This window comes from Lampris incognitus, chromosome 7 (assembly GCF_029633865.1).
Source record: "Lampris incognitus isolate fLamInc1 chromosome 7, fLamInc1.hap2, whole genome shotgun sequence".
NCBI lineage: Eukaryota > Metazoa > Chordata > Actinopteri > Lampriformes > Lampridae > Lampris > Lampris incognitus.
In genome coordinates, this window is record NC_079217.1 from 14,234,393 (window position 1) to 14,251,455 (window position 17,063).

The 17,063-nt window shown below is 43.6% G+C and overlaps 1 protein-coding gene across 1 annotated transcript; it reads right to left on the bottom strand.

Moving 5' to 3' along the window:
- Positions 1 to 1,702: 1,702 nt before the first annotated feature.
- n4bp2l2 (NEDD4 binding protein 2-like 2) lies at positions 1,703 to 17,020 on the bottom strand. Its single transcript, XM_056283810.1, has 6 exons — positions 16,760 to 17,020; positions 15,573 to 16,558; positions 5,660 to 5,784; positions 4,454 to 4,542; positions 4,271 to 4,347; positions 1,703 to 4,136 (listed from the first exon to the last, which is right to left on the bottom strand). Exons 1-6 carry the CDS (start codon positions 16,760 to 16,762, stop codon positions 3,956 to 3,958), a joined length of 1,461 nt encoding a protein of 486 aa, XP_056139785.1. The 5' UTR covers positions 16,763 to 17,020; the 3' UTR covers positions 1,703 to 3,955.
- Positions 17,021 to 17,063: the final 43 nt, after the last annotated feature.

Here is a 17,063-nt window from a genome sequence, read left to right on the forward strand (position 1 = left end):
CCCTCGTGCACTTGGTCTGTAAGAATGTTTAGGTAGGGGGCACCTGTCAAAGTAAGATCCACATGAATGGCAGGACCCAAGGTTTCATTGCATTGTTCCATTTATTTCTTAAATTGATACAAATTTAAAAAAGCATAGACTCAATCATGTCAGGTTGTGCTTTTATCCTTAGAAATGTAAAACCACCTCATAACCAGACAGTTTTAAAGTTTGTCCTCAGATGATTGTATTGGGAATTCAAGCACAAATTAATCATTTCAGTTTGGCAACTGAGCCCTTTATTGAGTGTATATGTGAGGATAGCAAAAAAGAGTATTTCTTTGCAAGACATACATTTCTCTGTCAGCTGGTGAGACACGGCTTCATAATAGTGCACTCTCCCTGTTGCTGTGTGCACCATGTCATGGCAGTGAAAAGGCACAGTAAATGGCAGTATCGAGGACAGCAGAATTCTCAATGGCAAGGCTTGTAGTAATAACTAAATCCAAAGTCCATCCATTTTCTTAACCGCTTATCCTGCTCTCAGGGTCGCAGGGATGCTGGAGCCTATCCCAGCAGTCATTGGGCGGCAGGTGGGGAGACACCCTGGACAGGCTGCCAGACTGTCACACAGGGCCGACACACACACACACAGTCATACCAAGGAACAATTTAGTATGGATGATTCACCTGACCTACGTCTTTGAACTGTGGGAGGACTACCCTGGGGCTCGAACCCAGGACCTTCTTACTGTGAGGCGACCACGCTAACCACTGCGCCACCATGCCGGCCCAAATCTAAAGTATTGCCATGAATATATGACAGGCCTTGTGTAAGACAGACGGCTGGAGTGCCTGATACAAGAGGTGAATGTTATTAATGACCTGGTAGAAACCCACTTAGGGGTTTAGTGTGTTGCTGAGGGACAGCCAGGGGCCTTTCCCAAATCCCTCCCTACACACCAGTTGTGACTTAAGCTTTATTACCATTCATATCACAACTCAAACATATCAAATAATGTACTTTAAATATACTGATATTTACAACCACTATCACTCAAAAAAAATAGAGAGAGAGAGGGGGAGAGAGAGAGAGATGTTTGTAAATGAGTGAGGGCATAATTTCAAAGTGAGGACTTTTTGGACGGTCCTCACTTCTTCAAGGGTCTATTTCAGGGTTAGCACTTGGGTCTAGGATTAAGGTTGGAACTGGGTTAAGGTCAGGGATAATGGTTAAGTTTAGGGTTAGGAGCTAGGGAATGAATATGGTCAATGAAGTGTCCTCACAAGTATAGTGTGTGTGTGTCCAGTCTTTTCTGGTGCTCCTCGGGGACATAGTCATTGTTATGCGTGTCTCCAACACCAGAGAAACACTAGAAAACTGTCAATGCCGGTCAGTAAATGGGCGGTGCCGTCTTTCCCTTCTTTGCAATGACAAGGAAAGGCCTTGTAGTGTGTCCCCCAGCTTAAGTCCCATAAGAGCCTCCAGCCTCTTTGAACTATGGGACATTCATAGATCAACATTAAGATATAGTCAGGTTTCAATTTGGTTTTACTGAATTCCATCTAGAATGATGTCTCACATTTCTCTGTTATTAAGTGGAGATGAGGTTCAGCGTCAATGAAGGCATATTTTAACAAAGTACGTCATAGTGGATCAAAAAGCTCTCCAACAAGTCGGTGCACCCTGGACTGAAACACACAAGCAGAAAATCTTACTCATTTACTTTAATTTAAAATAATTATACAAATATGTTCCATTGACAGTAATCAAATCATATTCATAGTATTTACCTCAAGTATGAAATCAAGGATCAGGGTTTATTTTCATACAAATATGTTTGTGTGTGTGTGTGTGTGTGCTGTTTTGAATTTCACTCTCATCAAAAACCCAAAGGTGGAAAATTACAAGAGCTTGCAATAAGCTGTGGTTTCTTATCAGAACACACTATTAATCATATGGACAGTTATTATATTCACATCAGCAAACTGACCACACAATGCAAACGGCTCCATTTTTTACTCGGTAGTATCCCTGAACAAGCGAGCATGCTGCATTGTATCTTCCTGCAGCCCAAACCAAGACACAATTCGGTCAGTAAAACCAGTATGAGGTCAGGAAACAAGTAATCCAAAGTTCTCAAACAAATCAACAAGACATGGCGGTGCTGAAAGATGGACTTTGTCAGTCAAAGCCAACAAAACAGCAGCGTTTCTTGCTGGTTTAATGAACACCGGGGGAATATACCGGCACACAACGCAGTTTCCTGTGGTATACAATAATGAATGTGACCAGCCATGGCTCCTCTGAGCAAGACGTTAAGGTTGTTGTTGCTCTATAGCAGAGCTTTTTATTAAGTAGGTGGTATCTATCCGTTTGGTCCAGTGTTTTGTTGTGGGCTAATAAAGTTTTGGTCTGTGGTATCATGAGACCTAACTGTGTTTACTAAGGCAGAGTACTGTGTATGTTTACTGTTTTATTCTAACTTATTATTGCTAATATTTCTTCAGGACTTCAGCTCTGTTGCATATCTACTGGTTGACAAAATGAAAAGTAAAAAAAATCATTCCTTGTATGTTCTTGAACTGCTTGGCAATAAATATGATTCTGATTGAGAAACACACAGCCACGTTGTTGGGGATGTTCACGGGAGTTATTGGTTGTGTGGATGTTAATATCCATCCATCCATTATCCGAACCGCTTATCCTGCTCTCAGGGTTGCGGGGATGCCAAAGCCTATCCCAGCAGTCATTGGGCGGTAAGTGGGGAGACACCCTGGACAGGCCATCACACAGGGCCGACATACACACACACACACCCACACATATTCATACCTAGGGGCAATTTAGTACGGCTGATTCACCTGACCTACATGTCTTTGGACTGTGGGAGGAAACCGGAGCTCCCGGAGGAAACCCACGTAGACACGAGGAGAACATGCAAACTCCACACAGAGGATGACCCGGGACGATCCCCCCAAGGTTGGATTACCCCGGGGCTCGAACCCAGTACCTTCTTGCTGTGAGGCGACCGTACTAACCACTGCGCCACCATGCCGCCCAGAGGAGGCGCTAGTGCAGTGACCAGGACACATACCCACATCTGGCTTCCCATCCGCAGACACGGCCAATTGTGTCTGTAGGGACACCCTACCAAGCCGGATGTAAACACAGGGATTCGACCCGGCGATCCCTGTGTTGGTAGGCAACGGAATAGACCGCCACACCGCCCGGACGGATGTTAACATACCCAGTGGAAAAGACCAATGCACAACTTTGACCAAACTGGGAGAATATGAAGTTTTTACACACTGGCAGCATTTAAACAAATGGCGGATCACACAATAAATCAGATGAGCCGAGAGCTTGCTCACTAAACAGCTTGAAATAGCATCTGCAAATCCACGGCTGAATGTGGAAGGGAAACATTTCGAAGGACTCCTTGTGGAAGCTGTGGGATAAAGTTGTGTTATGGTGCCCCTCATAGGTTTTAAGTAGAAACCACATATTTTATGTTTCCTTTATATCAAGTATAATCTTGATGTCATCAAACAGTAAAGCCAAACTGTAAATTTTCTTTTTACAAAAGCAAAATGATACAGTCCTTCTGCTGATATAGGGTAACTGCAAGTAAGGGTTACCCAACCCAAACCCTAAACTATCGGTTTTGCTTCGTTTTGTTTTTTCTTTATATTGTGCAGAAGACACAAGTTGTTGAACAAGAATACTTCAGAAAATAATTTAGTTAATTAGGTGCAGAAAAACTGTCAGTCAATAAAATAAAAAAGAATGCCAATTTTTTTTTTTTGCAAGATTCTCAAAGATGCAGGTTGTAAAAAAAATTATAATCAAACAGCATAAAAAAAATTATGTTTCTTTTACATAAATGTACACTTTCATCCACCTATCCATTGAATTTCATTTATAATGAAATCAAGCAGATATTGTTAAACAACATCTACATGGTTAACACTTCTAGAAACACTGGTTGAAATCTCCCTGATTATGACTGTGCTGATGCCGATGCTTTGGCTGATGTCTCATGGTCACGTGATGAGGCTCTTGCGAACCCATGACAATGTCCACAGATATTGGATAAGAGAACCGACTCATCATCTGGGCCAGTTTCCCCTGAGGCACACCGTGCTTGTTCTTCCTGAAGGGCACATTTAAGGGTTAGTGTTACAATGTGATGTTCTGAGAGACTGGTTTCTGAGGGTGTACACTGTCATGGCATGTTAAATTTAAATTGCAAAAATCATGGCTTAAAAAACAAAAACAAAAACATACTTCTCCAACTCAAAGGGGTTGAATTTCCAACTGGTCTCGGGTTCATGAAAGTAGATGTTGTATCCTGTCTCCATGCCCTGCATAAATGTTTCAAACTTTCCTTAGGCCCTATGCAAGTGGTTCAGAATCACTGGAGCTAATATAGCAGTTAAAGACTCTCTGAGGTGTATCAGCAATACCCACCATTTGGACATATGGCTTCATTTCCCAAGCTTCGATGTTTGTATTGTCAATAATTACTGGAGATTGCCCTTTATGCATAGCCTCTTTAGCTGAAATAGGATAGACATGCGTGAAAAAAGGCTGATCCAAGTTCCTGCACAACACGAAAAATCAATACTTAAAAAGATAAAACTCATTTTCCTTTTTGATCCCTTAATTCAAATCAGTGAGAATGTTTCTTCTTTTTTCATTGTTCCTTTGCTTGGTAGTCATCTAATTACAACCATTCATAATAATGAATGCTATTAAGTGCCTTTGGCAAGTGGTGATTGTTCAAAAGCACCTCATGTTATTTGAAGAAAAGAAGGAAGAAAATCCCACCTATACAATCACTATGTTTACATGTTAGAAAAAGTCGATTTATTGTGTTAGTCCGACTAAAACTGAACTTTTAAAATACATGTAAATGTGTTAGTCCGACTGAAATTGTACTAAATTGAATTTCTCGAAGTCGGACTAACACACCTAGATAATGCGGCAGGGGATCGATTTACTCTGGCATGTATACGCTTCAATCGGCCCTGAACTGGCCTAGGCCTTATGCGCACGATCCATAGTTCCCACGTCAGTCTTTCACCCAGAAGTCGAACAACGTAGTATCAACAGTATCAACATGGTGAGTGCTAGAGCGAGAACCACACATTTCTGGACAGACGAGGAGACAAACTTTATGTTGTGTCAGCTAAAGGAGTTGAATATCCTCAAGTTCATGGCTTGCAAACTTGTTTGTCACTTGTTGATTGATTGATTGTTTGGTATGTGATGCAATAGGTCCACCAGAAGAAGGTCCAATAGCAACCAGCTGAAAGGGGGCATATCACCACCTACCATACCGGGGTCAGACATACTTCCATCAATAAATTGATTCTCCCCGGTTCTTGTATACTGGGACAACGACAGTAGTCCAATTACATGGCCTAATCGAGCTATAACTGTAGCTCAACTTAACTGTGCATGTAAACACAGTGAATGGTGCAAGAATATGAAAGGTTCAATTTGTGTTAATGGTTTATTTGAAACTTGTATAGTGCCGCTAATTTGACTAAGAATATCGTTAATGACTGATAAGGAAATTAATTAACTCACGACAACGCATTTTAAAATAAAAAAGAATTCCTACCTACAGCAACTAAGTTTATGCATGGAAATATAGAGAGGAAACAATACCTCGGCTTTGGTTCCAATTATGAGCCTCGCTAAGCAAGCTTGGGTCGTAGAAGTATCCATCAACATGGGTAAAGTAGTCATCTGTGCTTAGTATTAATCCATTCTGGCCAGTGGAAAGCAACTTCCTGTGAGAAAGAAAAAAGATTATATCTCTTAGTTATTGTATGTATATTTTTTGTTTTATTTCACACTTGCTTTGGCAATGTACTATATGTATGTGTCCCATGCCAATAAAGCCCTTTTGAATTTGTGTTTGGAAAAAAAAGGGATACTAATGAGGTCTTGTTTGCATGAAAAAAATAGGTAGACTACCACAGATATGGTTTGACATTTGAAAAAGCATACCATATTGAAACTGATTTATTTTTTATTTATTTATTATTTTTTTTTTATAAATTTATTTCTGATTTTCCCCTTTTTTCTCCCAATTTAGTGGCCAATTGATCCCTATTTTTAATTCAAACACCCACCCTCGTATTGCATGCGTTCGCCAACTGCATCTCTCCGGCCGGCAGTCTCGAAGGAAAGCGCCTCCCCACTTTCGTGACAAGGCGAATCCAAGCCGAACCACTGTTTTTCCGACACACACAGAGACGCATTCACATGACGAACACAATCCGACTCCGCCCCCCTCCCGAAGACAGCGTTGCCAATGATTGCTGCTTCATCGAGTCCGGCCATAGTCGGATCTGACGAGACCGGGGCGCGAACCCCAGTCCCCAGTGGGCAACTGCATCGACACCAAGCCGACGCTTAGACCGCTACGCCACCGCGGACCCCCGAAACTGATTTATTATCCGCATATTTTCCAAATCAAATATGTGGATCATAAATCAGATTTCCATATCAGATTGGTTGAGACCCGGGTTACCGAAGACCACCACCAGGACTGTTAGCCAACAAGGTGCTGGTGGAAAATGTGCTACTGTTAGGTGAAGGAGAGGGGGAAGGCATGTCCAGAGGCAGCAGGAGAGGAGGAAGGGTAGGAGTGTGGAGGTCAGAGTTGGAACTTTGAACGTTGGCACTATGACTGGTTAAGGGAAACAGCTGGCTGATAAGATGGAGAGAAGGAAAGTAGATATACTGTGTGTGCAAGAGACCAGGTGGAAGGGGAGTAAGGCCAGCAGCATCAGAGGTGGGTTCAAAATCTTCTACCATGGTGTATATTGGAGGAGAAATGGGGTAGGGGTAATCCTTAAAGAAGAGTATGTCATGAGTGTGTTGGGGGCAAAGACAGTGTCTGACAGAGTGATGAGTATGAAGCTGGAAATTGAAGGTGTGATGATGAATGTTGTCAGCGCATATGCCCCTCAAGTTGGGTGTGAGATGGAAGAGAAAGAATTCTGGAGTGAGTTGGCTGAAGTGGTGGAGAGGGTACCCAAGGAGAGAGTAGTGATTGGAGCGGACTTCAATGGGCATGTTGGTGAAGGGAACAGAGGTGATGAGGAGGTGATGGTGTCAAGGAGAGGAATGAGGCCAGATGGTGGTGAATTTTGTGAAAAGGATAGAAATGGCTGTGGTGAATACATATTTCAAGAAGAAGGAGGAAGACAGGATGACGTATAAGAGTGAAGAAGATAGCTAGGCAGCATCAGATGGTGGTCTGTAGGATGATTTTGAAGATCAAGAAGAGGAAGAGAGTGAAGGCAGAACCAAGGATCAAATGGTGGAAGTTGAAGAAGGAAGACTGTTGTGTGCAGTTCAGAGAGGAGCTAGAACAGACACTGGGTGATTACAATGTTACAATTTCATTTAGCAGATGCTTTTATCCAAAGGGGGGGGGGGTTATCCCGTGAGGAGCAGAGGCCCTCCCAGTGGATGCCGTAGCTAGGGAAATCTGCGAGAAGGACCCGGCGTGCATCCGGAGTCGCAGCACCGCCATTGCACTGCCGTTTTACTGCTGTACCCAGGTCCGCCTTCCGGCGTGGGTGTCAAAAAGTGAATCAGGGTGCATCTGAGAGTTAACACAACACAAGCAAGGATCTAGTCAGGAGACAACAACACAAGTGCGTGCCAAAAAACTAGGTTGAAGTCTGATCGGACATAGCCTTTACTGAAACATGGCTCAGCGAAATGGACCGGGATGAGGACCTGAGGATAAGTGGGTTTGGTAGCCCATTCCGGCTGGACCGGTCACAGGAGATTACCGGGAAGAGTTGAGGAGGGGGAGTGTGTTTTTTCGTCAACCAGAGGTACTGTAACGCCGTTGTGGTTCGGGAGAAGATAGTATGTTCCCCTGACATTGAACTGTTGTCAATCTCACTCCGCCCTTACTACCTACTTGCCTCGTGAATTTCAACAGCTGTTCTTGACAATAGTGTACATTCATCCGTAAGCTAATGCATCTGCCGCTGCACAACTGTTTGCCGACGTAATACACAGGCTCGATTCAATCAGCCCGGATGCCCCCAAATTTATCCTTGGAAATTTTAACCACTATATTTTAAACAAGACTCTGAGGACATACAAACAGTATGTGACTTGTGCCACCACACAAAAGAACACTATGATAGACCTGTGTTATGGTTCAGTGTGTGGCGCTTACAAGTCCTTGCCTATGTCTTCCTTTGGTGCATCGTACCATAACAGTGTGTATCTTATGCCCATGTACAAACCCTCCTTCAGGTGTCTTGAGTGTGGGGAGAAAAAAGTAAAGACTTGGTCAGAGGACAGTGTCTCCTCTCTTCAGGCATGTTTTGATTGCACTGACTGGCAATGTTTTTATGATGCTTGTGACGATATTGATGAACTTTCTGACACTATCTGGTCTTACATCACATTCTGCGCTGACTCAGTTATCCCAACTAAAAAGGTTGTTACTTACCCAAATAACAAACCTTGGATAACTACAGAGCTTAAATCCGTTATTAACAAAAAGAAAAGGATCTTTTACACTGGCGATCCTGTCGAGAAAAAGGCTGTCTCTAAAGAAGTGAGGAATGAAATAGCTAAGGCCAAAATGAAGTATAGGAAAAAATAGAAATGCAGTATAGCAGTGACCTTAGAGCAGCCTGGCAAGGGATCAAATCAATGGCCTCCATTAACTAATATGCAAGTGAGACCAAGCAACCTATCAGTGTTAATGGAGTGGAGGATGCTGATCTGTCAAACAATTTTAATTCTTTTTTCTCTCGCTTTGAAAGGTCTGATTTTACTCGTAATGTTTCCAGGTTGAGGGAGTCCCTTGTACCGCAGAATAATATTGTGATATCTCAAGAACGTGTCACAGCCTTATTTAAGAAAATTAACATAAGGAAGGCTGCTGGCCCCAATGCCATCTGCAGGTGCACTCTGCACTACTGTACTGACCAGCTCAGTGAGGTCTTTACTAAACTCTTTCAGATGTGTGCCGATTATTGCCAGTTACTGTCAATCTGGAAAACTTCCAGATTGACAGAATAATCCCTATTCCAAAATCAAAAAATTCCAGAGAACTAAATGAGTTCAGACCTGTTGCACTTACATCACTTGCAATGAAAAACTTTTGAGAAAATTTTATAAGATGAGGTTGTCTCCCTATTTGATGGCAAACTAGACCCCTTGCAGTTTGCTTATCATGTTGGCAAGGGTGTGGAGGATGCAAAACTCTTTATCCTCGACTGAGTACATAAGCACAGGGAGAAACCCATTTCTCGTGTGAGACTTTTATTTGCTGGCTTCTCTTCGGCTTTTAACAAGATGCAACCTCACATTTTGATCGAGCGGCTTGCTTGTTATTTTAATTTACCTGATCAGCTTTTAACGTTGCTTTTAAACTTTTTAATAGACAGAATCCAGCAGGTTTTAGTTAATGGTGTTATGTCCAATGTCCTGGTCTCAAACACAGGCTCACCCCAGGATTGCGTTCTTTCACCCCTGCTTTTTATTTTGTATAGAGACGGCATCGCACTTTTGTCTCTTCTTCAGGGCTTGGAGTCAGATCACAGTTGTGCCCTACCTGCCTTTGTTGATTGGTGTGATGATAACTTTCTTGACAATGTATCAAAAACTAAGGAACTTGTCACTGATTTTAGGAGAAACAGTGATAAACCCAAAGCTGTCTGTGAAGGGCAGGAATAGCCTAAACAGTATCGTTAAAGTCTGCTCCAAGATAAGCGGAGCCCAGCAGAGACTTGTGCTCCCTCTGGGAGAAATGTGTGGCCTAGAAAGAAAAGGAATTAGTAGCCAATCTGACCATATCCTGTCCAGTGAATTCACTGTAATGCCCTCAGGCCAGCACTATAAAGTGCACCCTAGGAAAACAAATCGCTATTCTAAGTCCTCCATTCCTTCTGCTATCAGGCTGTTTAATGTCGAGAGTAGTAATTTTAAATGAATGCTTTATTTTGTTTTAAACCACAATAGTTGGTTTATACCTTGTCTGTTTTTCACATGGCTTGTGGGCCTATACGTTCACTGAATGTAGTGGTGGAATGTAACGTGCAATGCATTTTAGGATGCTTCATTTATTTATTTATTCTTTCAACTTAAGTGAAGTTTTATCCTTCACCTGGTCCTCGTGAGTCTGTATGCATGGCCACACAAGGGTGCCATTGTGTATCTTTGCCCATGTACTGATCTGTCTATTGTCTCTGACATACTGCTGATTGCCGTTTGTCTGTGATTTTGTGTATGGTCTGCGTAGATTGTGGAACTGAACTGCCCTTCTGGGATAAATAAAGTTGTATGAATCTGAATCTATTTTGTAAGCAAGGATCAGGGTTTTGAATTTGATGTGGGCAGCTACTGGGAGCCAGTGGAGCGATATGAACAGTGCAGTGACATGTGCTGTTTTGGGTTGGTTGAAGACCAGATGCGCCGCCGTGTTCTGGATCATTTACGGAGGTTTGAAAGTGCATTCTGAGAGACCTGCCAGTAAAGAGCTGCAGTAGTCAATGAGTGATATTACAAGAGCTTGTACCAGGAGTTGTGCTGAATGCTCAGGCAGGTAGGGTCTATATTTCCTGATGTTGTACAGGGCAAATAGGCACGACTGAGCAATTGAGGCCACGTGAACCTTAATGATTAGTTGGTCATCAATCGTGACACCCAGGTTTTGGGCAGAAATTGTGGGCATGAGTTGGGTTGATCCGAGCTGGATATTGATCTGTTGTTGTAAGGATGGATTGGCTGGGATGACAAGGAGCCCAGTGTTAGATAGGTTAAGCTGAAGGTGGCATTCTTTCATCCATGCAGAGTTAGCAGCAAGGCATGACGATATCTGTGCCGAGACTGTGAGGTCATCTGATAGGAATGATAGGAAGAGCTGGGTATCATCAGCATAACAATGGTATGATTGTACCAAGTGAGGAGATGTATATTGTCAACTACTTTCTTATGAGGGCCAACTTATTCAAATGTAAATGGTAAGGGGGCCAAACTTTTTTCAGAGTAATTTTTGGATCTTAGCACTTAATGTGAACATGAAAAACAACACTAAACACCCCTAATACTGTGTATCAAAAGTTTATTAACAATGTGTTTATGTAACATACAAAATAGGGCAGTCATTATGCATGAAATTACTGCCCTATATACATTTATCCATTCGTTATTAAACTGGCGATTTTCATTGTCAACCTTCCTCTTTTTCAATGTGGACAGCAACATTTTGAGGTTATTTTGTTTGCTAGTTAGCAGCAGCAAACAGGTTAGCGCAGCATACTCAATAGGTTGGCAGCTGGTGGTGTGCACATAAGGAGTGTCGGGAGCAGTTAGGGGCAGGACAAAGGAGTCTCCCATTGGAGGAGATTGAATGGGAGCGCATTCTTGCCCAAAAACAGATTTTTCTTCGCGGGAAAATGCATTATAATTTTTAGTGTTCTAATAAAAATTGACCAAAGGGCCGGAAAAAAATAATCCTCGGGCCGGATTTGGCCTAGTTGACTAGGCCTACTCTAAAAGATCTCCCTGTGAGGTAGGACATGAACCAGCGGAGGACCGATCCTGAGATACCAAGCTCAGTAAGTGTGGAGAGAAAGATTTGGTGGCTAACCGTCTCAAAGGCAGGTGGCAGATGTAGCAGCAATAAAGGTGAGGACTGGCCAGCAGCTCTAGCCAAATGCAGTGATTCTATTACTGACAGGAGTGCAGTCTTGGTAGAGTGACCCTACTTAAAGCCAGACTGATTTGGATTATACAGATTGTTCTCAGAAAGGAATTCAGTGACTTGGTTAAAGACCGTGTGCTCAAGTATTTTTGATAAGAAGGGTAAGAGTGAAACCAATCTGTAGTGTTCAACCTGGGCTGGGTTGAGTGTAGGTTTTTTGAGCAGCACGGTGACCCGAGCTTGCTTAAATGCAGTGGAGAACACACCCGTTGTAAGCAAGGAGTTGATGATGTGTGTGACTGCAGGGTTAAGTGCAGGGGAAATGGTCTGTAGGAGTTTGGATGGTTTCGGGTCCAGTGGACAGTTAGTGGGACAAGAGTCCAGCAGAAGCTTGGAGACTTCCTCCTCAGTTAGAGGGGAGAATGAGGTGAGTGAAGCACTGTTTGCTGGCAGCAGCAGACAGAGTTGGTCAGGCTCAGAGAACTGGTTACTGATGGCAGAAACCTTATCAGTAAAGTATGAGGTGAACATGTCTGGAATGAGCAGAGTGGAGGTCGGAGGAGGAGGCAGATTGAGGAGTGAGTTAAAAGCTAAAAAACATTTTTTGACCATCAGTGGCGCCACAGACGTTCTGATTGTAAATGGTCTTAGCTGTTCTTAAGCTGGAGGAGAATTATGCTAGGAGACACTGATAGTCACTGAGGTCAGTGGACTCTCTGGTTTTATGCCATTTTCTCTCTACTGCTCTGAGCTCCGCCCTTTGCTCTCTGATGACCTCAGTGAGCCATGGACTAGGGGGGATGTTACAAGCAGGTTTGGATCCTGGAGGGCAGAAATTGTTAAGAGAGGAGACTAGTGAGGAACATTGTGTCTGTAGCCTCACTGACAGGGATCGAAGAGAATTCATTATGAGGAGGCATGGAAGCCAAAACCTCATTGGAAAGCTGGGTCAGTGTAAGGGACCAGATATTTCAGCAGATGGAGACCATTTATGGAGGAACATGAGGATGTTCCAGTAAGGAGTGGTCTGACAGATGTAGGGGGTGACAGTCAGATTTGCTGTGGAGCAGTTCCAAGTCAAAATCAGATCAAGAGTATTGCCCACTTTGTGTGTGGGAGGGGTGGGGACCTGTTTGAGGTCAAAAGAGGACAGAAGAAACAGGAAGTCAGTCGCTTGGGTTTTGTCAGTATGGATATTCATGTCTTCCATGACAATCAGTGGTGTGTCATCATCAGGAATGGCTGAGGGTAACATGACGACAAAGTTCCCCAGTTGACACCCTGGTGGGCGGTATATGGCAACCATAAATAGGAGCAGTAACCATGATTGTATGGTATTCAAAGGAGGAGTTGTTGCTTATCCCGCGACCCTGATTAGGATAAGTGGCTTGGAAAATTGATAGCTGGATGGAGTTGTTGCTTAGCAGAGGAAGCTTAGTGAATTTCCAGTCTTTGGAAATGAGGATACCCATACCACCTCCACGCCCAACAGAATGGGTCGTGTGTGAGAAAGCAGAGTCAACAGAGAGTGCGGCCGGTGTGGCAGTGTTTTCTGGACATATCCAGGTTTCAGTCAGGGCTAGTACCTGAATGTCTGACAGATTAGCAAGTGCTTTGATGGTAGTGAAGAGTTGCCGGACGGCTGGGCAACTACTGCAGAAATGGTGTAGGAGACAGCTTTTACCAAGTGTAATGGTACTGAGTACCGTTACACTTGATAAAAACGTGCACTTACTTTGCTTGGAAAATAGTTGCAACTGATGTGAGTAGTTCAAATAAAACATACAGAGTAATGTGGGAACATCTGGGGCTAAGACAATTATTGGCATAAAAAGCTTCGTCCATAGGTCCCAGGCATTGCAGCCATCAACATGCTCAACCAACCACACCCAAAACTACACAACAGACCCTACAGTTCCAAAAAACAATAACAGAGAAAAGAAACAGAGACATAACAGATTCCATAGTAGAGTTCATTGGTATTGGATATGAGACCCATTAACATAGTCGAAGGCGAAAGCGTCAGAAAATTAATAAAGAAGATGCAGCTTGACTACACTCTACCCAAACACTGTATTTCACACGCCCTTGTCTCTGAAGTAGAGCAATGTGCAAGACCAAATTTTAACTCTCGTTGAAAATTCAACTGCCTTAAGTTTCACAATGGACATTTGGACCTCGGTGAGTCTGGAGGCATACATAGCTGTCACCTGTCACTTTATAACTCAGGAGTGGGAACTCTGCTGTACTGGAAACCAAAGTAGTAGATGTGAGCCATACAGGAGTTAACATTGCACGACAGCTTGGATAAGCAGCGGATGCCTTCGCCATCCCAAATTACAAATGAGTAGCTTTTAATTTATCTATTTTTATTTGACTGTTTGGAAAGAAACTGTTCATTTATTAAAATGTGTGCTGTGCTGATGTTATTATAACTGCGCTAATTGTGCCACCTACCTTGTTCTATTGCAGTTAATTTTATTCTATATAAGTGTGTGCTGCTGAATTGTGTGCTGCTATTATTATAATTGCCCTACCTTGTTCAATTTACTACAGTTCGTTCATTGTCAGAAATATGTCAGAGAATTACACTGTTAAGCCTACTCTTACAACTACATCATTAACAGTATTGTTATAACAGCAATAAGCTTGTTTTGTATCTCTGATTCTTGGGTTCAGGTTGTAAAATGTTATAGACTTACGCTAATAGCTAACGGTATTTGGAACTGGAGTTGGTCCCCGCCCACTGCTCCTAGTGTATAGGAAGGGTTAATTGTGGAGGACAAATTTCATTTCAACTATGCGAGTACCTGTGGCGTAGGCAGACATCACAGTGTGGGTGGGCACAGAGAAAATCAGGTGGGCCTAGCCCATCCAAGACCAATCATACTTAATAGGTTCTGAAACAAATATGTTAACCAAACTAGGCTATCACAACTGCCTGAATGCATCACAGTTTAATCATGCAAACCTTTACACAGAGGTCCACATAACTGGTGCACAGGTACGCATGCGTGGTCAAAATAAATGATGCGCAGCAGATAATACGAAAAGAGGCGCTTTTGTGTGCCAACATTTTTGGGATGGAATTACCTACAGAAACAACAGGATTTTCTCAATACATCACTGGTAAGAAAGTCATTATGACAAATGTGTCAATTTTAATAATCAGTTGTTAATCATACAACTTTTAGCCTTTGTTCTTGATTAAGTGAATGCGGGTTTTTTCCAAGTTAGCAAGGTTAACTGTTAAACCTTGAGTGCCAGCAAATAGTTAGCTTACGTTACAACTAGCTTAACATTACATTTTTTCTCTGGTTTTAGGATTTTCGTCCATTCATCAAAATGTGCAAGAGGTAAGCTGCATTAAGTAATTACTTAGGTGTTGTATGTGTTTGGAGGACAGATGATGGGTTTATTGGGACAGGGATGCTGAAGCTGGAGCCGGAGCTGGCAGGCGAGAGGAAAAGAGGAAGGCCAAAGAGCTTTATGCATGTGATGAGAGAGGACATGCAGGTGGTTGGCGTGACAGAGGAAGACACAGAGGACAGGAGGAGATGGAAACGGATGATCTGCTGTGAGGGCCTAACGCAGGGGTGTCAAACTCCAGGCCTCGAGGGCCGCAGTGTCTGCAGGTATTTGTTGCAACCATGCACTACACCACCTGATTAAACTAGTTCCTTTCCCTCCTTGATCCAGCAGGTGAGCTAATCAGTTAAATCAGGTGGTGTAGTGCACGGTTGCAACAAATACCTGCAGACACTGCGGCCCTCGAGGCCTGGAGTGTGACACCCCTGGCCTAACGGGAGCAGCCGGAGGAAGATTCAAAGTAACAAACTTTTTCGTGACAATGTTTTTAATCTGAAAAAATATGAAGGTACTTACCTTGCCAGTGTTGATTTTCCAGACCCTGGCAATCCTCTCATCAAGATGAGGGCCAAGGAGGGACCGCAGACATACTCCTCACTAGATCGCTGCTGCTGACCATCGTTCTGACACAGATCCTGTCTTTGACGCCAATCACAATCGCGGCCGAGCTGAGACCAGTCAACATTTACATTATTTGACTCGTTGCCGTGGTTACAGTCCCACTCCTCCCTGTGAGAATGTCCTTTAAATCCATGAGAAAAGCTGCTTCTTTCAAAGGGGGGAGGAATCATGGGGCTTGGTGGCAAGTCCACGTTTTCTTCATGGCGTTGTGTTGGGTCAGAATAACCCCCGTTGTGATTGACACGCGGGGCAAACCTGGGTGGACCAGGGTGCGCGCAGGGAAACGGGGGTGGCGGGGCGCAGTAGGGGGGCGTGTAAAACCTTGGCTCAGGCGGCCTTTTGAATGGCGGCGCGTGAACCCAGTGATGCAGGGCGGGAGCCGTCGGTCGTCTAGGACGGTATGGCTCATTTCGATACCAGTGCGGTCGAGACGGGTGTTCGGCGCTGATCTTGTAAACATGTTTGTCTGACGACCCAGTCGTGCGACTCCTTTCCTCCACGGCTGCGTTGCAAGTTTGTTTCACCGTGTTTGTCTCGAGAGATCCGCGCGGCGTAACGGCGGCTGAAACGCCTCGCGGGCTCCCAGGAGTACCGTCCACTGAGTCGATCTCCTCGAGCTCTTTGTAGAACTCATTTAACGTCTCCTCGATGCGCGACTCCGCGACTGTGACTTTGGGGCAAAACGCGGGTCCGATAAAGACGGAGCTGGTGGATCCGACCTGCTTTAAGACGCGACCCATAGCAGAATTCACGTTATGCGTCTGCTTCGTGTCAGTAGAGTCATCTTTACAATCTCCTCGGCAGTCCTTACTTTTCCGTGGACCTTCAACACGAGGTCTTGCCTCGTGTGGAGGAGGACGGGGTGAATCACAACGCGACGTCTACGTAACAGAGAAGAAGATAAAGATCCCCATTAGCACCTCGTCAATTTAAAGAAAAGCCACCACATGTGTTTAACCAAGTAATACCTAGGTAACTATATGCAAACGCTAAGCTAACGAAGATATGGCTGAAATAAGATATAGCCGAAATTGTATTACAATTTCAATAAAACAGGAGTAATTTAATTATTCTAGACTCACCATGCCTCTTCAGTAAGTGACATTTAACGACAAAAGTGGACTTTAAAAACAGCCAAAAGAACCCGGCGTAGAACTCGCACCACACATTGTTTACAGAAATGACGTTCGTCTTCTTCGGCGCTACTAAAACTTGTTTGGGCGCCACCTACCGATTAGTCATCTGCATTGCAAGCGTTGGGATCTCTGTCCAAGTGTATAGAAACTTTCTAGGGCCTTAAAGTTCAAATCGTCAGCACGTTTGTGTTTGCTCGTTTTAATAGATTTCCTCGCCGTAGGTCTTTCCCAGGGATAAAAAAAAGACAGG

What these genes read in the sequence shown, in the direction of transcription:
- n4bp2l2 (XM_056283810.1), bottom strand. An exon ending in TAATTGGAACCAAAGCCGAG is followed by an intron (nt 4,543 to 5,659) that starts GTATTGTTTCCT and finishes ATCCTATTTCAG; the next exon opens with CTAAAGAGGCTATGCATAAA. An exon ending in TGAAGCCATATGTCCAAATG is followed by an intron (nt 4,348 to 4,453) that starts GTGGGTATTGCT and finishes ACATTTATGCAG; the next exon opens with GGCATGGAGACAGGATACAA.